This window comes from Callithrix jacchus, chromosome 4, assembly GCF_049354715.1.
Source record: "Callithrix jacchus isolate 240 chromosome 4, calJac240_pri, whole genome shotgun sequence".
NCBI lineage: Eukaryota > Metazoa > Chordata > Mammalia > Primates > Cebidae > Callithrix > Callithrix jacchus.
In genome coordinates, this window is record NC_133505.1 from 167,678,307 (window position 1) to 167,703,819 (window position 25,513).

At 45.2% G+C, this 25,513-nt stretch overlaps 1 protein-coding gene across 2 annotated transcripts in view; it reads right to left on the reverse strand.

The window, feature by feature from the left end:
* Nucleotides 1–25,513, reverse strand: part of AGPAT4 (1-acylglycerol-3-phosphate O-acyltransferase 4) — a 129,723-nt gene that overhangs the window by 65,071 nt on the left and 39,139 nt on the right. The window contains exons 1-2 of one of the 2 annotated variants that reach the window (XM_078370426.1): nt 19,622–19,886; nt 16,498–16,834 (exon numbers count right to left, since the gene is read on the reverse strand). Coding sequence is in view for 1 of the 2 variants with exons in the window: in XM_002747167.6 (XP_002747213.1) it covers nt 19,622–19,799 (178 nt within the window). In the remaining variant the exon portion in view is untranslated. Of the gene's footprint in view, nt 1–16,497; nt 16,835–19,621; nt 19,887–25,513 lie in introns of those variants that run through there. The other variant, XM_002747167.6, reaches the window with a different exon arrangement.

Genomic DNA, 25,513 nt, shown 5'->3' on the forward strand with positions numbered 1-25,513 from the left:
ATCACAGTTTTCATAAATAATCTAGGTAAACACTTGAAATAAAAAACTTAGGCACATATAATAGGATAAATACTTGTAGACAAACTCATCATAATTTAGAATCTAAAATTAAATAAAATAGATATTTCATTATTTATGTATTTTCCAATAAAAGTATATTTGTAGGAAAATATTCTTTCTAAAAACAAAGTGTGTCCTTTTTTAAAAAAAAAGATAAACAATTTTTCTCTAATTCAAAGCTTATTTAAAAGTCATGTATAAAACAAGGGAAAAGGAACCAGGAAATAAAAGAAATATAAAGAAAGTTATGAAAATAAGGAAGTTTCTATGGCAAGAAAGCTTAAAGAGAAATAATTTCATAAGAGAAAGATTCTTGTATGGTAAATTTAGTCCTAGAGTAAAATGACTGGTTGTTTAAGAAAGAGTGATGTTCCAGACAAACAAGAAAGTCCAAGCATGTCATGAATGGTCTGTGTAAGTCACAAAAAGAGGATTTGGCTGGGTGAGGTGGCTCATGCCTGTAATCCCAGCACTTTGGGAGGCTGAGGCTGGTGGATCACAAGGACAGGAATTCAAGACCAGCCAGGCCAACACAGTGAAACCCTGTCTCTACTAAAAACACCAAAAAAAAAAAAAATAGCTGGGCATGGTGGTGGGCACCTGTAGTCCTAGCTATTTGGGAGGCTGAGGCAGGAAAATCAGTTGAACCTAGGAGGCAGAGACTGTAGTGAGCTGAGATCGAGCCACTGCACTCCAGCCTGGGTGACACAATGAGACTCTGTCTCAGGAAAAAAAAAGGGGAAACCACAGAAAATAATTACATTTCAAAACTATGGTACACCTGTTGTCAGATTCTAGTCTTGCCTAATGTTTTTCAATGTTTATTATTTTCTAGTTTGGACTGAATTCTACTTTGGGCTACAAGTCTTCAAAATAATGTTTTCAATTTTTTATTCCTTTCTGTTTTCTCCCCCATTTTTCCTAATTTGAAGTCAGTGAAAACTAAGCTGTGCTTTTGTAAAGCCCTGTGAACTGAAGCCAGACAACTTAAACCTCAGAAGAAAATAACAGCAACCTATTTACATATATAAGCAACTTTCATACCTGCCTACTGATGTATGGGCTTCAGAGTAACATGGCCTATATTGAGTTTTCCAGGATTGTTCTTTTCTTTCTTGTTTGTCTTCCTTCCTCTCTCTGTTTTCTCTTCAGAGAATGTGAGACTTGACAACTTTCTAAAAATGGGCTTTCCTAATAATTCAGGACCCACCTGTCTAGGAATAAGTCACCCTAGTCATGAGAGATCAGACAAAACCTAGGACTAGAGACTCAACTTCTTCTAAAATGCTTTCTCCAAAAAAAGATATAAAATGTGTGCATGTTTTCAGGAGTGGGGTGCTGTGGAGAACATTAATGGCCACCCAGAATCACTCAAAAGGAAAAATTCAAACTGAGAACTGCTTAGGGCAAACCTGCCACCCATTCTATTCAAAGGTGTCCCTCTGCTTACTGAGATAAATGCATATCTGATTGCCTCCTTTGGAAAGGTTAATCAGCAACTCAAAAGAGTGCAACCATTTGTCTCTCACCTACCCCTGACCTGGAAGACCCCTCCTTTGAGTTGTCCTGTCTTTCCAGACCAAACCAATGTTCAGTTACATATGTTGATTGATGTCTTGTGTCTCCCTAAAATGTGCTTTGACCACCTTGGGCACATTTTGTCAGGACCTCCTGAGGCTGTGTCACAGGTGCACCTCCTCAATCTTGGCAAAATAAACTTTCTTTTTTTTGAGATGGAGTTTCGCTCTTGTTACCCAGGCTGGAGTGCAATGGTGCAATCTCGGCTCACCGCAGCCCCCGCCTCCTGGGTTCAGGCAATTCTCCTGCCTCAGCCTCCTGAGTAGCTGGGATTACAGGCACACGCCACCATGCCCAGCTAATTGTTTGTATTTTTAGTAGAGATGGGATTTCACCATGTTGACCAGGATGGTCTCGATCTCTTGACCTCATTGATCCACCCGCCTCGGCCTCCCAAAGTGCTGGGATTACAGGTGTGAGCCACTGCGCCCGGCCGGTAACACTCACTATTACAAGAGTCTTCACAATTTGACAAGCTATATTAATGACCCTATTTAACTTATGATCCTACTCCTCCATAACTCATACCCTGCATGTATAATCTGTTGCCTAGTTAGCAAATGTCTCTGTGGAATTTGGCTTCCACATATCTGTGGGTTGAAAATGTTTACACATCCCAACAGACATGTTTGCACTGAATCTCAAGGTTTTTGAGGCCATGGCTCATTCCTTCTCTGCCATTTCCCATACTCTTGAATGTGCAAAATATATGCACGTACCCAGAAAACATGGACTGACAGTAACTCACCCTCTTATGCTTGGTGATCAGGTTCAGATACCTTGGTCCTTCAGCATGAGTCTTGTTCTCAGGTCTGTCTCTCTGGCACACATTACAGGCAAAACCCCATATTTTAAATTCACAACAAGCTCTTTTTGAAGCTAAAACATTCTAGTCTTTATATTTTGAAGCCTAGCACATGGCTGAAACACTGAGGCCCTTGCAATAGCTGAGGGGTATGCTCACTTGGACCACACTGTAGAATGACTTCCCATACCTTAAAAAAGCAGCAAACCAACAAACAGAAAACACAAAAACACAAGATCCAAGGCCCTTGCTGACAGCTCAAACTCTAAAGTTCCTACCAGCCACCAACTCATTATAATTTCTCCTTTTTAGGTAGACATACCCATTCTTTTATTCTTTTTTTTTTTTTTTTTTTTTTGAGATGGAGTTTCGCTCTTGTTACCCAGGCTGGAGTGCAATGGCGCAATCTTGGCTCACCGCAACCTCCGCCTCCTGGGTTCAGGCAATTCTCCTGCCTCAGCCTCCCGAGTAGCTGGGATTACAGGCATGCGCCACCATGCCCAGCTAATTTTTTGTATCTTTAGTAGAGACAGGGTTTCACCATGTTGACCAGGATGGTCTTGATCTCTTGACCTTGTGATCCACCCGCCTTGGCCTCCCAAAGTGCTGGGATTACAGGCGTGAGCCACCGCGCCCGGCCCACTCATTCTTTTATTCTTAATACAGCATTAGCTTTCAAACTATACACCAAATTGAGTAGAGTAGACATAGTCAAGTTCATCAATGTCTGCAAGCCAAACTTTTTAGCATGTGCACTTCCATGAAGGGCTATCAAACCTCATCTGCCCCCAGATCTGGAAAGCTGTCCAGGTTCACACACACTTGCCTCTCTCAACTGCTCCATGTCCAGCTGAGGAGGATTAAGGAAAACAAACAGAAAACATCATTCAACTAAAGCCAGATTTGCGAGGCTGCCAAGAGCACGCTTCCCGCCTGACTTGACAAGGCTTCTTCATAGCCTGACAAAGGAGACTAACACTCTTAGACACAAATACAAGCTGGAGATGTCTCTGTTTGAAAAAGCGTTCTGGATGCACGTTGGGGTTGGGTGGGAATAACTCAGTGGATGACTGAAGCAAAGGGTCAATGCTTTCAGGGTTCTCAGAGTAAAGCCAGGGAACACAGGAGGCAAGAGCAGACCCAGTCCCTTCTGTCCTCAAGCAAATGTCTGCCACAAGCACGTCTCTCACCCAGGATGGCAGACGACTTCTGCAACTGCCTTCTTCAATCCTCAGGCTCACTCTCCTTAGGACAGCAAAACACTTCCGTGCCATCGTTCTTTCCTCATTCTTTCCCAACCTCCTCCCTATGCTCCACTGTGGAAGCCAAAATGCTGATGCAGCACCTGCCCCAGGCCCCCAGGCCCCACTCCAGCACTCTTAATTCAGATGATTTTCCCCAGTGTATTAGTCCGTTTTCACACTGCTGATAAAGACATACTCAAAACTGGGAACGAAAAAAAAGGTTAACTGGACTTACGGTTCCACATGGCTGGGGAGTTCTCAGAATCACGGAGGGAGGCGAAAGGCTCTTCTAAGGTGGCCATGGCACGAGGAAATGAGGAAGAAGCAAAAGCAGAAACCCTTGATAAACCCATCGGATCGTGAGACTTACTATCACCAGAATGGCACCAGAAAGACAGACCCCCATGATTCAATTACCTCCTTCCAGGTCCCTCCCACAACACGTGGGAATTCTGGGAGATGCAATCAGTGATCCCAGCTTCTGTCTTAAATTTGACTTTCCCTTCACATGCAGCTTTGATTCACCTTTGCCCACCTGCTGATAGGGTTCTCCCCTTCACACGTGGCTTTGATTCCCCTTTGCCCACCTGTGACAGGGTTCTCATGTTGCAGGTGCTCTTCACCTTCAGGTCTTCCTGTCCTCGTCACAATTTCCTTTTAGGTGCTTTATCACTAGGGCCTGACTCAGCCTTCTGGCCACGAAAGATGAGCAGACAGTGGAGGAGAAAAGCCAGGGGAGGGTAGAGTGAGCACAGGTGTGGGGACGAGAAAGGACCAGAGAAGGCAGTCATCCGCTTGGGAGCCAGAGAGGAGCTGAGCTGGAAAAGAGGAGCTGAGCTGGAAAACTTAGCTTCAGGTCAGAACTGGGCTCCCGTCAATGCCTGGTACATGGTAACAGAAGGGGCTCAACAGATGTCTACCAACTTGAATCAAAGGGCATCTCACTGAGTGTGCTTTAAAAAGCATTATGGTGTCAGGTGGAGGATGCATTGGGGGAGCATGCGGTGGAGACTTGTGTTAGCCTGTCACAGCATTGCAGGTGATGTCTAAACCCAGAAGAGATGCGTCTCTGGGTGTCCCTGCGGGGTTCCATGGGGTGCATGGTAACCCAGTATGAAGGCGTTGGTGTTATGCCTACGTTTTCTCTTACTAATCATGGTTTGCTCTAGCTGGAGACATAGGTATATATAATCTGTTCCTTTCCATTTAAAGAAGTTGGCTACTGGTGTAGGAATTGTGCATAAACAATCTCAATTTATAAACATCATAATTACCCTGATGAAAGGACTGGCTGACAGGGGCATGGCATGTTCAGAAATCCTCAAAGCCCTGGAATTGATCAGGGAGTCCAGCCAGGAACCTCCTTCCCTCACCCCACCTGCCCAGGTCACTCTGGCACAGCTGTTGCCTCTGCTCCTGTGGGGTCCTACGCACACCAGCTCTGGGTTTGTTCTTGTTTGGATAGCATGCAGAACTCGCTGCCCGCTAGACTGTGATTGGGTTGAAGAGACTGCCATTGGGCTGAAGGACAGGGTCTGTTTCTCATCTCCCAACTCACCTCATAGCATGGAGCATGTGCTATGTGATGCCTGCAAAGACCAACTGAACATGCACGAACTCACCAGAATGCCCTGTGATGGCTGGTATCTGTGTCTGATGAGTTGGTGTCTTGTTCTTCTGGTAAGAGAAGCACACACTCTGGGGTGGGCATGCAACCTGCACAAGATGACTATAGACCTCTATCCCCGTCCACAGCGACAGTGCCAGTGGTGCTGTGCTGGAAAACGTTTAACAACCAGCTCTCATGGGGCAGGGATGGCAGCAGGTGGGAGGGAGAAAAGCCCTGATTTATAGCTCTGCCGATTCCTAGGGTGCAAATATTCCCACAAAGGTCAATGTCAACTCTCTATATGAAATCAATGAAGAAGTTGGGAAGAGATTACCAGGTTACCAGAGCTCCCTTTTAAAGCATGCACAATTCCATCTGCCAGCATGATGGTCTGACTCAGTGGAGGAACCACACCAAGAATATCTGCACTTTATGATTGTATAGCACTTTACAATTTATTCCTCTCATCCTACAATTAAAAAACAAAGCCCAGGCCGGGCGCGGTGGCTCACGCCTGTAATCCCAGCACTTTGGGAGGCCGAGGCGGGTGGATCATGAGGTCAAGAGATTGAGACCATCCTGGTCAACATGGTGAAACCCCGTCTCTACTAAAAATACAAAAAAATTAGCTGGGCATGGTGGTGCATTCCTGTAATCCCAGCTACTCAGGAGGCTGAGGCGGGAGAATTGCCTGAACCCAGAAGGCGGAGGTTGCAGTGAGCCGAGATCGTGCCATTGCACTCCAGCCTGGCTAACAAGAGCGAAACTCCATCTCAAAAAAAAAAAAAAAAAAAACAAAGCCCAGGTAAGTTGACTGAGTCACCAAGGTGGTTAGGCCACTGTTCGGAAGCCAAGACTCCAGGCTCCAAGTGCATGTTACCATAACACGGGGCAGGATCCTCTGCTGCACAGCCCGAGCACAGCATGTCCACATCAAACCTACCCAAAAAGCCACTCAAAAGCTATAAAGGGAGCCATAAGAATGTTGGAAAAGAACTACCCTCCTCCACACTTTCCATGTCATGTAACCATATTTCTGAGGTGAGACAGGTGATAAAACACTGTATCTACCAAAGCATTTCTAGGATTTTTCCTTCAAAACAAACTGTGGAATTGGAGAATACTTTTAATTTAATACTTTCCTCCTTTCAGGAAAAGTGGAATAGGACCAGAGAAGGGAGGCCTCGAAATGTCTGACGCCTCAGATCCCATCTGGGCCCAAGGTAAACTGAAACAGAGGAAAACATGAGAATGCTTTTCGCCATTAGTATTCCCTTGCTTTAGAGCTTGTTTTAATAAAACCTATTTCCCCCTTACTTTAAAGTGGGCTATTTAAATTCTATTTCCAGTATGGTGAAACCAAAACCCATAAGCTAAGTCAGTGGTCTTCCAATGTTTTTGATTCCTAAAAACAAAATTAAATACACACCATCAGTATATGCAACTTTTAAACATGTAAAATTTGGATTTTATATAATGTATGAAATATATAAAATGCCTTTTATCCTACCCAGACATCTGTGATATGACATATGATGGTATGATATGAGATGAGATAAAGGGAACATAAATACTCTCGGGTTTTTTTCTAACCCCCATGGCTTGTCTTGTTTATCTCCTGGAAATACCCACTGCACCATGAAGACTACACGCGATCGTCTTATAAAGTCACAAGACACCAAAGTCAAACTTACAACCTAATTTGAAAGCTGTAACTTAAGTCACAAGTGAAATTTAATGCTTCCAAAAACAAATGGGCACCTTGTCTGAGAATTAATTTATTTATAAACCATATCAATAGCTAAGCCAACTTGACTTAAGCCAAGCATCCACTCCTACGATTCAGTATCACGTGTATTCCTGAACTTGCGGTCTCTTTAGGGCTGCCTGTTTGAAGTTTAGAGTGACTAAATTCCCTATTTAAAAGGTAAGGTCATGTCTTGTACCAGGGACATAGATTCACAGTAAAAAAGATAGACAGAAATAAATAGATAGATAGATAGATTTTAAAAAGAAATGGATTGTTCCTGAAAATATGCATGGCATGCAATCACAGTTGTATTATTCCTGTCAAAAACTTAGAACTCCAGTATCCTTACCTATCGCTTTCTGTTGAATCAGCTTCATGAGACTGATTCATCTGGATATTGAATATGCTTTCAATCGCCAAGCATGTCAGCCACACAGCCTGCACTACTACCAGATAAACTGAGCCAATAACACACTAATGTCATCCTGAGATCTCACTCCCAATACCTTTTTCGTTCTCCTAAATAAACAGAAAGGTGTTGGCATGAAGGGTTAATTTTGGAATAAGCATCATATGGAAAAGTTTAGCCAAGTAAAACCCCAATTCTAAATAAAATCATTTCACTAGGAATTTGGCCAGAGTGTAACCGTGACTATGAAGAGAAAACATGACATTTGAACTGAGCTGGGGGGACAGACAGACAGCTTCCTTTATAGTTCAGATTAGAAACCCTAGAAGTACATGGCACAACAACAGATAGCCTTGGTGACATGGCTTCATTGTATAGTTCCTTATGTAGAGCAAGTGGAGGAACCAAAGACTTGTTGCCCCCTTTTTGGCCAAACAGAGAAGCTGTAAGAAAGACAGGACCAAATATTGCAAAATGAGTAGGCAATGCCCCCACCTGATTTGTGACAGGTATCTCTCTCCTATCGCCCTTCTGCCTTTCTCTACCTTTGCAGGACAGAGTTTCATTCTATCTTTCCGAGGCAGACTGCCCCAGTGGTTAGGCAAAGCCATTCTGAAGACTCGGACAGCATATTTATTTTATTTTATTTTTATTTTTGAGACAGAGTCTTGCTCTGTCGCCTAGGCTGGAGGGCAGTGGTGACATCTCAGCTCACTGCAACCTCTGCCTCCCAGATTCAAGCAATTCTCCTCCCTCAGTCTCTCGAGTAGCTGGGATTACAGGCACCTGCCACACACCCAGCTAATTTTTGTATTTTTAGTAGAGACGGGGTTTTACCATATTGGTCAGGGTGGTCTCAAACTCCTAACTTCAGGTAACCCACCCACCTCAGCCTCCTAACATGCTGGGATTACAGGCGTGAGCCACAGCACCTGGCCCGGATAGCATACTTAAAAAGATGACACAAATACCGGACGAACATACTGACCAAGGAACACGCGGTGAAGGCTTTCCCTCCAGTCAGAAGACCCACCCCTCAGGGCTGGCCTTCCAGCATGCCAACCGCTGGCTGGACTTGAGCAGGAGAGCTGCCCCCACATGAGGTTCCTACACAGTTTCTATACAGTTTGTCACCTTCCTCCATGTCCCATGTCACCAGACCCACTTCACTGCTTTGAGTTCCTGAATTTAAGAGATGGGGAAAAGGATTTCTTGGCCTGGTCCATGGATAATAGCAAGGTATTTTATTGTATAACCTCTCATTTCCTCTCTTACCAATAAAATAAAGGTAGGGGTGGGAGAGATAGAAAAGAGGAAAAGGAGAGGAAAGAGAAATAGGTGTCATATTAACGTGTCATTTATCAGGAAAATGGACTTCAGTTTGTACTTCACGGCCACAGTAGACGAAGAGACTTAGAACGCAGAGTGGATTCATTTCCTGGGGATGCGAAAGGACCTCAGTCTGGGGAGCTTAAATAATAGAAATTGATGGTCTGCATTCTAGAGTCCAGGAGCCTCAGATCGGGGCGTCAACAGGGTTGGGTCCTTCTGAGCATGTGGCGGAGAATCTGTTCCATGCTCTCTCCCAAAGCAAGTGTGATTTGGCTTGCACAGGACATTCCTCGTATCTTCACATCGTCTTCCTCTCTGCATGTCTTTCTCTGTGTCCACATTTCTCCTTTTTATAAGGACACAGTCTTGTTGGAGTAGGGCTACCCTAATGGCCTCATCTTAACTTGATCACTACAAAGACTATTTCCAAACACGTTCACGCTCACAGGTCCTGCGCTTTCAACATCTTCTTGGAGGGACATAATTCAGCCACAACACCAAGCATCCAGCTCTTTCCTCTCAGTTCCTTTCCACGAATGACTGTAATATTTGGGATGAGAGTTGACTATGCTCTGCTCAGGTCCTGTAAGGCACAGCCTGAAACACCTTCCTTATCACCCCTGGTCCCAGGGCCTCTGCCACACCCAGCCTGGAAGAGGCAGTCAATCCATCCATCAATCAATAAAAGATGCTGATGAATTTGATCTCACTTGATTTCATAATGGGCTCACTTTATAGTTTCCTTTTCTACTCATTCCACAAGCTATTCCCTATTTTGTTCTTTTCCGATGTTTGGGTTTTTATTTTGTATTTTTTCCACTTTATAAAATACATGGTCATTGTGTAAAATATAAGACATCCAGATAAGACAATTTTCTAAAATCATCTCTAATTCCTAAAAACAGCACTCTGACAAGTTTACTTCCAGTCTGTATTTATAAAATTGGATTAGAATGTACCGACAGTTCTGTATTGTGCTATTTTTACTTAATAATATTTAGGGTATAACACAGTTCAAGGAAATCATGACCCAGCTGGGCATCTTTCTGTAAAAGATGATGCATGGACAGATTTTTTTTTTTTTTTTTCAAATTCAAAGTAACACTTTCTCAAGGCACATTATGAACAATTGTTCAGGTCAAGACAAAAATAAATCTTGAAGTAAACCAATGGTCACAGTTAGTGAAATTTCTGAGGGATGGATACCTGGAGCCCATCTAGCAACAGAGGGTTCATGGCTGCAGGTTGTTGCTAGGCGCCCCTGGATGCATGCCCGCTTTCCCGCAGGTGTCTGGGGGTGCTTTCTCTGGCCTCATTCATTTACACAGCAGCCTCATGACACAGCAAGGCCATGATGACATTTGATAGGTCCATCTCCTTTGGATGCCTGGCTGCCTGAATAAACCTGTTTAGCCACTTGGTGATGCCAGCATATGCTCCTTCCACTTACTGAACCATCTTTCCTCTTGTCAACATCTCACAGTTCCCCTCATCCCTCAACACCTGGCTCATGATGCTGCTTCACAGGGACTTCGCTGTACCCTGCACAGGATGGATGGGCTGTCCCGTTCCCCACACTCCCTGTGTACCTTCAGTCTAGCCATCAACACACTGCTCTACCATGTGGGTCTATGAGCCTTCTCCGCTAGACTGGGTACCTACCAAGGACAGCAGCTGCACCTCTCTCATCTCTGTTCTCCAGGTGCTGACCCCAGTGCCCGGCCCCCTGGACTGAGCTTGGGTGCATGTTTGTTAAAGAATGCCTGCTGGGCGGTGACACGCATTCTGCAGCGAATTAGCATGCACAGCTTTGATCCTAGCAGATGTTTGCCTAACATCCTTCATGGGTGTTAAAAAAAAAACTTGCATAGCATTTGAAATTTGCCTATTTCAAAGTGCAGTAGAAAAATGTATTTTGGAATCTCAGCTCTCCACCTCACTGTTTGGCCTTAGGCAAGTCATCCAACCCCTCTGAACCTCAGTTAACGGGGAAATTGCCTGTTCAGAGTGGTGGTGTTGGTCAATGAGGTAACAGCTCGGAACGGTTCAGCAGAATGCCTAATACATAGTCAGCACTTGATAACGTGGCCAGTGTAATGACTGCAACTGAAAATAGCTTCCCATTAACGACTATGCTTCTCTTTTTATTCCATAGCCCTGTGGAGTGGCTGGCACCTCAGAGGTCGCAGGTTTGAGGACACGTCACTTATTACACTGACCAGTTGGACACATGGCCTCACCTTCGAAGCCTGGCTCCTCAAAGGCCGGGCAGGGCTGGGTTGTGCTAAAGTGAAAGGCTCTCCACTCAAAGACTTCCTGGTCCCAGTCTCTGCTCCGCCACTTCCTGTGCGGCCCTGGGCAAGTCACTTAAACTCTCTGTGCCTAACTACTCAAAACAGTTCCTGAAACAGTAAGTGTTCAATAAAAACTAAGCCTCGCAGAATAAAAAGGCAGAATCAGGAAGCGTTGTTCCTCCTAGCTTGCACAGACGGTGGTTCTTTTATTTTTCTCCCATCTGTCATTCTGGTATCATGTAAATTCTGATACTTAAATTCTTGGACTTGATAAAGAATTTTAAGTGAGAGCTAAAGTAAAGCGATTTCTGGATTGCCTCTGCTGCGTTCCATTTAGCATACCGGCTTGCTCACCTAGTAGGGTCTTTTGTCGTTGTTTGTTTGCTGTATTATCCACAAAGTCTTACTAAGAGAGGAAAAAATAGAACAAGGTCCATTTGTGCCCAAACATGGGATGGATGAATGGTTCTGTTCTGTGAATGCTGACTGGTGTAACATGTGGTAGGTAGCACTCATTTTGTAAGACATTATGATGAGATCTTTAGAAAACCAGACTGTGGCTGGGCGCGGTGGCTCATGCTTGTAATCCCAGCACTTTGGGAGGCCAAGGTGGGAGGATCACTTGAAGTCAGGAGGTCAAGACCAGTCTGGGCAACATGGTGAAACCCCGCCTCTTCTAAAAATACAAAAACTAGCTGGGCACAGTGACACCTGTAATCCAGGTAGGTGGAGGCTGCAGTGAACCAAGATCGGCCACCGCATGCCAGCCTGGGTGACAGAGCAAGACTCCTTCTCAAAAAAAAGGAAAGAAAAAAAAACCAGACTGCAAGCTCCTTGGGGGAGCTTTTGCGTCCCACTATTTCCCAAGATCCAAACCCAATGCCTGACACACATTAGGTGCTCAATACTTGATGAATAAATCAAAAAGTGACTTAGATGTTATGAGAAGTGGGAAAGTTCTTCTTCAAAGTTTATATCTTAGACTGTATTATAAGGAGTTACAATCCCACTCTAGGGCCGTTACCCGCTATGAGCATAAACATATACCCATGTATATGCATCTCTACATCAGCTACGTCTTAAATCAGCCACCTTGACTTGCTCCAGCGTGTCTGAACAGTACTGGGCAAGCTCCCAACCCTGCTGCCTGCCATTCCTTATCCAGAAACCCTCCTGACCTTCTCCTGACTAGCTTCCTCTTCTTCCCTATCTTCTTTCCTCCTTATCTATCCAGATTTCCAAGTTTTTAGTCAATCGGGTCAAGCATAGAATGTGAGGTCCCGTTCTAGCCAATGGAAACTGGACACAGCAGTAGGATGATTGCGTCAGGTTGTGAAAGTTATAAATGTCCCTGTCTCTCTTATTCAGGTGTGTGCTGTCGTGGCAGGACTGCCAGCAAGTTGCATCCTTTCTGCAGAAAGTAGACTAGCCTTGTTGAATGATCCATTGTCTGTGTGAATTCTTCCCGACGTTATAAACCCATTTCCAGCAGATGTAAAAGTAAGATCTTTGTTGTTGATTCAATATAGCTTCCTCATCTCATGGGTTCAGTTATAGATTCTCTGTCACCACCCAAGGTCTCCAAGGAGATATAACCCTTAAAACCGGAAAATAAAAGAAGGCGGGTTACTCTTCGTCAGTTTCTGGAAGCACTCCACTAACCCATCACTGGTGGAAGTGGAGGGATCTTGCAATGTGGGGCCGTCAGGGTGAGCGACCCCAGGTGAAGTCGGGCTGTGTTTGCTGTTCCAGCTGTGAACCTGTCACTGATGGAAGTAGAGGGATCTCGTGATGTGGGGCCGTCAGGGTGAGCAACTCCAGGTGAAGTCGGGCTGTGTTTGCTGTTCCAGCTGTGAACCTGTCACTGATGGAAGTAGAGGGATCTCGCGATGTGGGGCCGTCAGGGTGAGCAACTCCAGGTGAAGTCGGGCTGTGTTTGCTGTTCCAGCTGTGAACCTGTCACTGATGGAAGTAGAGGGATCTCGCGATGTGGGGCCGTCAGGGTGAGCAACTCCAGGTGAAGTCGGGCTGTGTTTGCTGTTCCAGCTGTGCAACATGGACACGCTTCGGAGTGTCAGAGTGAAGAGAGGAAAACGCTGTCCCAATAGAGAACCTCAGTCCAGGGGGCCGGACTTTGCCTTTGGGTTAGAATCTTCGACCCACAGGCAGAATGAGCCCTGGGTGGGTCAGAAAGACTTTAAATTCCCTTTGTCAGGGGTCATGGGTCTTTTAAATTCCTTTCCATCTGACTTGACTCACCAAAGCCACTGCTGTGCAGCTACTTGGAAGGGAGAGGTCACCAGTTTTAGGATCATGTCCACCTACAGCCAGTTACTGGAACCCCCTTCTGGGAAGGGGATCGCCATCTGGAAACTGACATGGATGACACTTTGACCTTCAAAGAAGGGCCCCAAATTTGTGGCCTCCTAGCAGAGGCAGCCAGCAGGCACTGCCCAACTCCACATTTTGACAGGATCAAAGGCAGTGATAGGGGACAGGGGCCCCTCAGGGGCACTCCCTTTCTGACATCTTAGAGATGATTAACTGTTGGGACAAGTGAAGGAGTCAAAAGCTTCCTGGGACTCAAAGAGTGAAAACTCCGCTTAGATTGAAATGAAAAAAAGCAGCCCTGTCATTAATCAGGCGGGGAAGAGAGGCACAGAGGAGCCGGCTGCAGAGTTAGCAGAACAAACCACTTCTCTCAAGGTCATGCAGTGGTTGGAAAAGCCAGAGACACTCTTTGAGGGATCAACAGCTTTCTTACCAATGACACTGCAGACTTCCTTGTATTTCCATTTGTGGGGTGGGGGAGAGGGGTAGCCCACACCCAGTTGTTGCCTGGCCAAGTTGACAGGAAGCATCAGGAAGCTGCCGCCTTCTGTCTTCTCTCACTTTTCAGAGAGTCAGAAAGGCAGCCAGGCAGCGCTGGAGAGCCAGGTTCACTTGGTATAAACCAATGGGAAGAAACTTGGTATAAACTTTTAACACCTACAATGATAGCAGATGGTAGCACATTGATGTGGCCAGGATTGCCGGAGGCTCCTGAGGCCACCTTGCCTTCCCTGTGCTGCTGGGCAGGGGGCTCTGCAGGTGGAAGGAGTGTCCCCAGCCCACTGATGGTAGGTTAATACACAGCAATGACAGCGGAACGACAGTGCTGGCCCACCACCCACAACATCATTCTGAGGCCTTCAGAATCAGGGGAGCTCCTAGGCAAAGCAGGGAAGAAGAAGGGAGAAGGAAGAGAAGAAGGAAAGATGGTTTGGTTTCACAATATGAAAATGCAATGTGCAAAAAGTACTTTGTCAATAAGGAGGAGGACATTCAAAGTCAGGCCTCCCCTAGCAGGTCGCCTGGAAGTCACACCCCTGGAGACAGTTTCCAGTGCTGGTAGAGAAGTGAATCTGTCTGCTAGCATCTGGGATTAGAAGGGCACACATAGGAAGCACACAAAGCCAGCAGCTCGCATACCTCTCAGGGTGGAGATTCAGAAACAACGGCCTCTAGCACGTCTCATTTTATGGCTCATGTGCCAAAGGCCGCTCTGTTCCACTAGCTCGTCTTGGTAGGTTTTCAGACCTACCTGGGGATACCTTGGTCCATAAGCCCATGAACAGATTCACAACTGAGGCACTGTGACCAGAGGAGGGCCAAAGCAGAGGTCCCCGGTCCAGATGGACCACCTGTCCGCCTCCTTGCCTCAAGGCTCTGGCTGGGCAGAAAATCTGCTTCCTCTCAGGAGAGCGGAGTTGAGGACTCCCGTTCTCCATGTTTGCCAATTTCAGACACATTCTAGTAATTCCATGTCTTGCTATGCAGTTTCTCCAGTGACTCCGGGCTCCCAGCCTTCTTGCATGCACAGCCCTTGCCACCGCTGTTCCCGACGAGTTACCAGGCCCTGATCCCACCTTCCAAATAGGAGCAGACCAACTTCTGCCAGGCCTCCTGGCCACTGCCAAACCCCTTCCCGAGTAGCAAATCTGAAGTAAGTATGTTACAAATGCTTATATTCCAGCAAGAACCAGACATCAGTTTCACCACTACGTGCGGTAGTGACATAAGAGACGATGTAGAGCTTACTCGCCTTTCGTGGGCCTTCTACAAAGACGACGGCAAACACCCATCAAATGTGGGGTGTGCTGGGGGTAGTGAAAGGGAAGTCAACAACTTCCCAAGAACAAAATCAAAAATTCTAAACCCTTTATTAGAAAACCATGGGAATCTTGGTCAACTCTATTCCATCCCCTTTATTTCGAATGTAGCTGAGTGTTTTGAAGTTACCTGTCCAAGTAATAAACCAATGGGAAGAAAGATCAAGACACCCTTGCCCACCTCCCAACTCTCCCTCCTTCCACAGATACAAATTCCAGTTTCCTTGCTAAATCTGATGTATTTTAAGGAATTTCTAAAGCACTTTCAGACAGAGCATCTCCTTCTGCATTTCGAAGCAGCCATTGTGATCAGCTCTGTCATTTGGATTCAGAGAGTTTCTGTGGCTCACACAAGGTGCCACAGCCTGTAGCAGGGAGGCAGGATGTATGATTTTGCATCCTGGCTCCAAATTCTCATCCCTTCTGGCCACGACGTGGCCTTGCCCACTAAAAGAAGATGTGTAGCTGTGCATCCAACAGCATTTACAACCATAAGCGTCATAGTCCAGGAATCCTCAGGGGCAGGCTCCAGCTCATAGAGCCTGTTCACGGCAGCACCGAATTTGGAAGCAAGGTGCCAGGGCTGGGGGTGCAGGGTAGGGGTGGCGTCCGCTGTGTTTCATTTCTCTGGCCCTTTCCAGGACAGTTAGATCATCAGCAGTCCTTCCCACTCCCTGCCCCCCCACTTTTTTTTTTAACCCTGACATTAATAGACTCTCCTAATCCTGTTTTGTTTTGAAACCCACAATGTCAGGGAGGGAAGATAAAACCAGCTGGTCTTGGCCACCTTTCCCTGGAGGTTCAATGGCTCATCCTGCTTAGTGGAAAGGCAATACAATTCCACCCTTCACCCCACTTCTTCTAAGTTTCTTCCATCTTTTTACCTTAAGGAAGCTGGCTCCATCCTCCCTTCCTCCTCCAGCCTGCGAAGCCAGCCTGCCTTGGCCTTTCCTGCCTACAAATCTAGGCAAAAATAAGAGAGAGCAACCCTCTAAAAACCGTCCACCGAGACTACACTACTTTCCAGTTGTTATTCATGAGGTTGGCTGCTGCCGGTAGACTCCAATTCTGTGCTCGGGGCCTCGGTCGGTGTGTCCTGCTGTTAGCCGGGCTGTCTTTACTGCTTGCTTTGTCTCTATTTGCCTTCTATATCAGCGTGGCCTTTTGCATAAGAGCTTTACCACGCCAGGGCTGCTAACTGCTCTGAACTTACTGGATAACACATCAAGCTCTTAACGAATATTTAATAAGAGACAAAACCAGACCTGTGCTAGACGCAAACGAACGCAGCGATGGAAGGGCTCCGCCTCTGAAAGAAACGGTTTTTTCCTTGGAAAATCAGCTGCAAATGATGAATGCTGATGACTGCCTAAGCTCAGAGTGATTTATACGCCAGAAGACACAATTACGGCCATGAACAGTTTTCATCCTAACTCAGAGGGAAGCACAGACGCTGCAGAGCAATCTCCTAGTCAAGCTGCCGAACTGCCCACGAACTGTCTCTTTCTCTGGCTGATCAGTGGCCCAGCAAAGCTTCCTAAGCACTCTTTTTACACGGCCTTGGTTATTGTGAAATAATTGATGGGGAAGTCTGTCAATTATCTGGAGCAAGGAAAAAGAAGCAGAAAAAGAGAACAGCTCTGTTAACACCTATAGGGATATCAGGAACAGAGAATCCTGGTGAGGATTCTCTCAAACCTGGGGACAGTTGCATTGACTTATTACCATGAGGTGCCCATGAGCCACCCAGGATCATCACCCTCCCTTTCTACTGTATTCTCTTTTTCCGGCAGCCAGGACTGCTCCTCTGGAGGGAGAAATCTTCCCTTCTTGCTTCAGATTGCTTAAAAATGCTTCTACTACTGTTTGGCCCAAAACCCTAGGAAGCCTTCCTCCGGGGAAGTAGGCAAAGGTCATTGCTGGGGTGCACCTGGATAGAGGTGCTCCCTCTGGGGAAGCAGGCACAGAGCATCACTGGGTATACCTGGATGGCGGAGCTTCTAAGTCTTTCAGTGAAATTAGGCTGCCTACCCTTCATTGCACCCGGCATTGAGATGCCAGTTGTCTTAGATGGTTAATTCTTGCGTTTCATTTGAAGTTTGTTCTAAATAATTTAATTAACTTCTGATGGATAAAAATATGCCTTGCTTTCCGAATTTGTTGCCTATCTTAATTTTTACCAGAAACAAATAGGCTGACACATCCTGGGGAAAATATCTCCCCAATCCTGCCATAAACTTAGTCTTTACCATCAGTCAAAAGCAAAATATAGTACTCCTGGGGACTCCAATTCCAAATCTTACTTCTTACCTCTTAACTCCAAATGAGAAACCCAATCTTTTTTTTTTTTTTTTTTGAGACGGAGTTTCGCTCTTGTTACCCAGGCTGGAGTGCAATGGCGCGATCTTGGCTCACCGCAACCTCCGCCTCCTGGGTTCAGGCAATTCTCCTGCCTCAGCCTCCTGAGTAGCTGGGATTACAGGCACGCACCACCATGCCCGGCTAATTTTTTTGTATTTTTAGTAGAGACGGGGTTTCACCATGTTGACCAGGATGGTCTCGATCTCTTGACCTCATGATCCACCCGCCTCCGCCTCCCAAAGTGCTGGGATTACAGGCTTGAGCCACTGCGCCCGGCCTGAGAAACCCAATTCTTAACTATCCACTTGAACAGGATTTCACATTGCAAACTGACAGATTTTGGAATCTCCATGTGTGTATGCAAGTCATGTAAATGCAGGTTTCAATGAAAAGCATAACAGTATTGCTTTGTTAAATTTAAATTCTGCTTAAATAGAGACCAACTGCTAAAAGGTAAAAAGACACTTAAAATTATGAACACCTTTTAAATCTCAGTCAACTCTCTCCTTTCCCTTGATTACCAAGCTTTCTCTCCTCAAACGGCTACATTCCTGTCTAAATCGTCTTTTCGATTTTCTCTACCACTGTAGAAGCTTACATGCCAGGACACCGACGTCGAGTGAGGTCTGTGAAAAGGAAAAGTACTGTATCGTACTGGATTGAACTGGTGGTTGTTCCCAACAGGCCATAGACAAACAGATTAAAGCCGCCGTTTTACAATTGTAACTCAACCTTGGGACCTCATGGACACTTTCAAGAGGTACATCTATAAAGCACTGGAACAGAACACTTGGAAGGTCTTGCACTCAAACCACGTCAGAAACAGTATCAGGCATATCTGCAAGCTTGGGGTTGGCGAAGACAGTCATAAATAAGGATATGTCTATGACTTTTTTCCTTACAAGTTAGCATTCTGAAGTTTAACAAACGAAATTGGATCAGTGGTCACCCATTTGGATAATTATACACGGCTTGAATTGTTTTGATTCAAATACAAATTTGATCATTTTATTTAAAGGGTATCAAAAATATATCAATAATTTTGGACTCTTGGCATAATCTTAGATAGCTGATATTTTTAATAGCCTAGTATTTAAAAAGCTCATATTTTGAAATATATTCATACCCATATATATCACACTAATCTATCAACCAATATCACACCACGTTCCCTACTTTTAAGAATAGGTATAGGCTTAAGGCCAATAGTATCAACTACAAAATGGATTTCTAGATGTCCCAATATGGTCATTCATCTTTTCAATTGTTGAAACTCAGGCCAGTCGAATTAGTCATGTTTGAAATAGCCTAGTGTAATCAAACATACGTGGACACACATATACACACACATAAACACGCACGCACACACACACACACACACAGTGTACTTCAAAGTGGAGAAACAGGAGGAGGGTGGATTTTATCAATGTCAATTTTCTGGTTGGAATACTATATTCCAGTTGCGCAAGATGCTACCATTGGGAGAAACTGGCCAAGGAGCATACAGGATGTCTCAGTATTATTTCTTCCAATTTCATGTGAATCTGTTATCTCAAAATAAAAAGTTAAAGAAAAAAGGCAAGGACGAAAACAATAGAGTATACTGCCACTTAGTTTTTAAAAAAAATATTATGTATATGTACGTATCTATTTATCTCGACATATACACAGAAAGACACACATGCATTCACATGTGTAAGAGCTATATGCATGCTATTTCTGTAAGGATAACTAAGAAATCATTAATGCTGATTGCTTCTGAGGAGGAGAGCTAAAGAAACTGATAGAATGCGTGTTTACTTTTCACAGTATACCTGTCTGTGGTGGTTGAATTTTGAGCTACTGGCATTACTCATTCAAAAAATAATTTTGGGAGCTGAGAACAAAATAGCCATTTCAAACATAAACAAAAACAAAACAAAAAAACAGCTCAGGGCACAATGAAGGCCTAGGGAACCCACACCAAGAGCCACAATTCTGAGACACATCCACAATGAAGATAAAAGTGTAGAATCATAAGTATCTTACGGCTTGAGATGCAATAGGACAGTCTGCAGTTGATCTTCCTGAAGAGCTGCTTGTTAATTGGCCAGAGAAGGAGAGTGAAGAGCTGCATGGTGTTGATGATCAGCCCCGAGGCGATGAAGACGTAGCAGAAGACCAGGTGGCACAGGAACTGAGACTTCAGCAGTCCCACGAGGTCCATGATGTGTGGATGCTTTTATTCAAAAATAAATACCCACAGCAAAAGACTTCCAGAAGGAAGGAAGATCCAGGGCTCAGGAAGGCGTCTAAAACACAAACAAATAGGACACGTTAGCAAAAATGTGATGTGCTTCGAGAGTCAGAAACAAGTGCTCTTAAAAGAAAAATAGACACTTAAGGTTAAACTCATTGTGCGTTAGCTGATTTATCTCTATTTTGCGAGCATTGATATAGCGCTTACTTCCTGTCCAGCACAGTCTAAACCCTTTAACCATAATCCTTCCTTTCATTCTCCCATCACCCTCTGACGTTGGTACAGAGTAGGAAACTGAGGCCTGGAAGGCGGAGCCCCTCAGTCAGCGTTCACGGAATCCCAGTTGAGCAGTAGCTGAGCCAGCCACAGAGCCCTGGGTCCCACAAGTGACCGCTGCCCACAGGACAGGCTGCAAATCTGGCCTCCCCTCCTGCTGCCATCGCAGCGTGAGCCCCATTCTCTTACACCCAGCCCCATTCCATCTCCCTCTTGTCATTCTCCTCCTCCGGATCCCAGCTCACCCTTCACTTCCAGCAGGACTGCCCTGAAGTCAAGCCTGCCCTAGACAAGGATGAGGACTTACCCAGAGTGGGTGCCAGCCCTCAAGCACCTGGAACTAGTGAGGCATTTACTTGAAAACCACCACTGTCTCTGCAGCACAGGAAAGCCATCATTGGCACAGGGTGGGAGCTTAATTTTTTTTTTTTTTAGACAGAGTCTTGCTCTATCAACCAGGCTGGATGGAGTACAGTGGCACTATCTCGGCTCACTGTAACCTTCCACCTACCAGGTTCAAGTGGTCCTCCTGCCTCAGCCTTCCAGTAGCTGGGACTACAGGTGTGCACTATCATGCCCAGCTAATTTTTGTATTTTTAGTAGAGGTGGGGTTCCACCATGTTGGTCAGGCTGGTCTTGAACTCCTGACCTTGTGATCCACCCACCTCAGCCTCATAAAGTGCTGGGATTACAGGCGTGAGCCACAGCACCTGGCTGAAAGCTTAATTTCTAAAAAATATTTGTAGAATGATTTAATGAAAGTAGATGAAGGCTCCACTTTGAGGATATCAGTAAATACAAATAACTATGAAGATAAGAAAACTACCCCCGCTACACCCTGGTCTCAGATACACGCACACACATACACACAGCACACACCCTTAAGAGTTCTTAAATGAAAAAGAAACTCGACACACACAGTTAGACTCACAGTCCTGTAATCTAGCTCCACCTCATAACAGAACTGCAGTGACTTCACAGTTTGGGAAATAAACAGTTTCCTTTGAGGAAAAGGGCAGGAGTTTCAAATACTCTGGTGGAAAGGAAAGCTCAGAGCAGCAGACTCGCTTTTTCTGGAAGCAGAAGAGCCTTGCAGGCTACCCCAGGAAGACGTCTAATGCTAAGAAAAACTTTGCAACAACAATAGTGGAGAGATCCTAACATTGTTACAATCTTTATTAATAATGAGTCATCTGTACACAGACGGTTCCTGACTTAGGATTCCACTGAAAATTTCCAGCTTTATGATGGTGTAAAAGCAATATCCATTCAGAGAAATTTTAATTCAAGCCCGTGCAACTCTTCTGTTTTTCATTTTCAGTAAAGTATTCAGTAATTTCCATGGGCTATTCAGCACTTTATTATAAAATCGGCTTTGTGTAAAATGTAAATGTTCGGAACACGTTTAAGGCAGGCTAGGCTAAGCGATGATGTTCCCTAGGTTAGGTGTAGTCAATGCTTCTTTGACCTACAATATTTTCAATCTACATTGGGTTTATGGGGATGTAATCCCATCATAAGTTGAGGGGCATCTGTAAGAGTTTCACACATATGATCTCATTTTAAGGCTCCTATGAATCCCACAAGATGAGCATTCATATCATCCCATTTTTCAGAATAAGAAACTGAGGCAGCCAGGCGCAGTGGCTCACGCCTCTAATTCCAGCACTTTGGGAAGCCACGGCGGGCAGATCACAAAGTCAGGAGTTCAAGAACAGCCTGGCTAACACGGTGAAACCCTGTCTCTACTAAAAAAACAAAATTTAGCCAGGCGTAGTGGCTCACACGTGTAACCCCAGCTACTCAGGAGGCTGAGGCAGAAGAATCACTTGAACCCAGGAGGCGGAGGTTGCAGTGAGTCAAGATTGTGCCATTGCACTCCAGCCCAGGCAGCAGAGCGAGACTCTCTCTCAAAAGAAAAAAAAAAAAAAAAAAAGATGGGCCACTTGTGTAAGGTCGCCACAATCGGTAACTGATCTTGGGGCTCAGTTTAACTCAGCTCTTTCTCCTGCACGTGTCAGGGGTGTTTTGCTCCTGAGATGTGAGGTGGTCGTTCTCTTGGGCTCAGAACTCTCTTTTGCAGAGCAGCCCAGAAATTAACCCATGGGCAAAAGACAGCACAGCTTTTAGTGCAGTCACTCCTGGGTCATGCAGGTTGGCTCTGAGGACAGTTTCAGGCACAAGGAGAGTCACAGGGAGGCATGTTTCCACTTGCTGGGACTATCTGGAAGATGGGCTGCATTCCTACAAGATTCCTATACATTTCTGATAGGAGGGAAACAGGAAGAACCTTTTGGCCTGATTTCTCTGAAATCTCAGCTCCACTGCGACATACCCTTCTCTAGGCTCTGGAAGCTCCACTCTCTGAAACAAATCCAGGCCCTGCGGGGTCGGAATCATCACATCTCTGGCTTTTCCCAGACGGCATTTCCACAGACATTTCCAGGCTGGAAAGCTCCTCACTGAGTTTCAGCACTCCCAGGTTCCCACTGAGGAACAGGCATTAAGTTGGCAGCCCAGCTCAGTGCACTTGACTCTGGGAGCCACATAAATCGGAGGGGTTTGCATGGGTTTGCAGCTTGGCAGCAGTTACAGTTTGATGTTGAATATTCATGCAATTTGCTCATTGTCCCCGGATTAGCCACTAATAGTGTCCAGACAATCTGGCCAGACCAAGCTCGATTCTTCACTAGGTTTCTGGGGTCTAGCATTTGTAAATTACCTGACAAATCCTTTGCTGTGCCAAGTTTACACTAAGAAAAGGAAGCCAGCCGACATCGGAAATGCAAGGGATTAAACGCTGCCTTCCTCAGTGTCCAGTTCCCTATTAGGGCCTTAGGAAGAAAAATTAAGCTTTCTTTTTTCCTTAAAAAATTTCAAGGTAAATTGTAATTTTACCATGCCCTCACTAGCAATGCATGAACCAGGGTCTCACACAACAGTAGTGAAGTTTGAGGGGGGATCCCAAGCAGAAGAGTCTTAAGAGAAATCAGACAAGCTTGGTGTGTTTTGGGTCTTATGTTTCAGCTCCACGTTGGTCCTCAAGGTCCATTTCCTAGCCCGGTGCATGGTGGTTGCATCTTGGGAGCTCACCTGGCCAGCTATGCCTCTCTGCTCTATCTCTTGCTGGTTGTACCCTATTTGGGGCACATTAACTGTCTGTACCTCAGTTTTTCCATCAGTAAAAAGGGACAACAGATTCTAATCAAAATCCCAGGGAGGCAATTGCCTTTTGATTTTGTGAAACTCAGGTGGATTCTCAAATTTATATGCAAATGCCAAAACAAGAAAAGTCAAAGCATCCTCTGAAGAACCAGGTGAGAAGTGCTGTGAGTTGTTAAATAATTTAACTGACTTTAGAATTAGGCCTGATTTTTTCTTTTTCTTTTTCTTTTTCTTTTTTTTCTTTGGAGTGGAGTTTCACTCTTTTTGCCCAGGCTGGAGTGCAATGGTGCAATCTTGGCTCACTGGAATCTCTGCCCCCCGGGTTCAAGTGATTCTCCTGCCTCAGCCTCCACCATGCCAGGCTAATTTTTCTATTTTTAGTAGATGGGGTTTCACCATGTTGACCAGGCCAGTCTCGAACTCCTGACCTCAGGTGATCTGCCCACCTCAGCCTCCATTACAGGCATGAGCCACCGCACCTGACCTACGGCTGATTATTAAGAGAAACATGGCCGAATTATAGAGGGGGGTGTCTGGAGGACAAATACGTGACATATGTCTTAAGTTCATTCCAGACAGACGTTTGGGGACCCATCTGAATTAGTCCAGTCTCATCCTGCTATAAAGAAATATCTGAGACTGGACAACGCATGAAGAAAAGAGGTTTCATTGGCTCATGGTTCTGTAGGCTGTACAGGATGCACGGCAGCTTCTGCTTCTGGGAGGCCTCGGGAAGCTTTTACTCATGGCGGAAGGCAAAGGGGGAGCAGACACCTTACATGGCAGGAGGAAGACCAAGAGAGAGAGAAGGCGGAGGTGCCACACACTTTTAAACAACCTGATCTCAAGAGAATTCAATCACTATATAGTACACCAAGGAGGGATGGTGCTAAACCATTCATGAGAACTCTGCCCCTGTGATCCAATCACCTCCCACCGGGTCCCACCTCTAGCACTGAGGATTGCAAATTCAGCATGAGATTTGGGCAGGGACACAGATCCAAACCTATCAGCATCTTTCCCATTTTGAATAAAAGAGCGCCTTCTCTTCTAATGCGGCGATTAGCCAATTTCATGTCATGCTGAGGAAAGATGGCATAAATATCTGGCCAGTGATAAAAATAGCTGTAGAGGAACATTTTAAAAATACTTTGCCTATTTCCCTTTTAGCTTTGCAAGTACCTAGAATGTTGTGGAAAGAATCTTTCCAGCAAATCCACTTCAGTAGTTTATTATATGAGGCTGTTTCTGAGCATATCAGAGCAGTACTTACAGAGTTTTTAAATCAGAGAACTAGGAAAGTGCTGAGGCGCCATATTTCTGTGAAAAAAATGTTTCTTACTATCAAGGCCAAAAATGATGAACTCACGTGTTTGACAAAGCGAAGATGATGTATTGCTTTTTCTGGCTTTTGGTATTTATAAAAGAAAATAGCAGGTGTTTTCCCATCAGTGAGCTCAGAAGCAGCATTTAACCTTTAGCACTTCTTTTCCTAAAATTCACCGCATGACCTTGAGAAACCCTAGGGATAGGAATGCAAGATGCCAAATCCTACTGGGAATCCTTTTTCAACAAGTTCACACAATGAAATCTGGTTACAGAGGCTGGCACAGTTACCCCTGGAGGCAGATAAGTGATCCAATGAGGATTTAAAGCATCCATTACAAGGCAGTGAGGAGGCCAGGAACAGTGACTCACACCTGTAATCCTAGCACTTTGGGAGGCCAAGGCTGGTAGATCTCTTGAGGTCAGGAGTTCAAAACCAGCCTGACCTACATGGTAAAACCCCATCTCCACTAAAAATACAAAAAAATTAGCCAGGTGTGGTGGCAGGTGCCTATAATCCCAGCTACTCAGGAGGCTGAGGCAGGAAAATCGCTTGAACCTGGGAAGCAGAGGTTGCAGTGAGCAGAGATCGTGCCACTGCAGTCCAGTCTGGGTGACAGAGTGAGACTCCATCTCAAAAAATAAAACATAAAAGGCCGGGGGAGGCTTCTCACCAGACAACGAGTCCCACACAAACCACAACCCAGCAAACTAAGGCAACGTGCAAAAGTGATTGTGGAAACACAGACATTTTTAAATCATAGAGAATAGGAAAAATTGCCAGGAAACCGTATCTGGATACATTATCTGAATTTTCCAGAAGGCAGCATCTGACCCATGAGCTCAATATACATGACCCGAAAATGACTGCACCAGCATTAAAATGTAGATAAAAAGCAATTGTCACTAGGAAT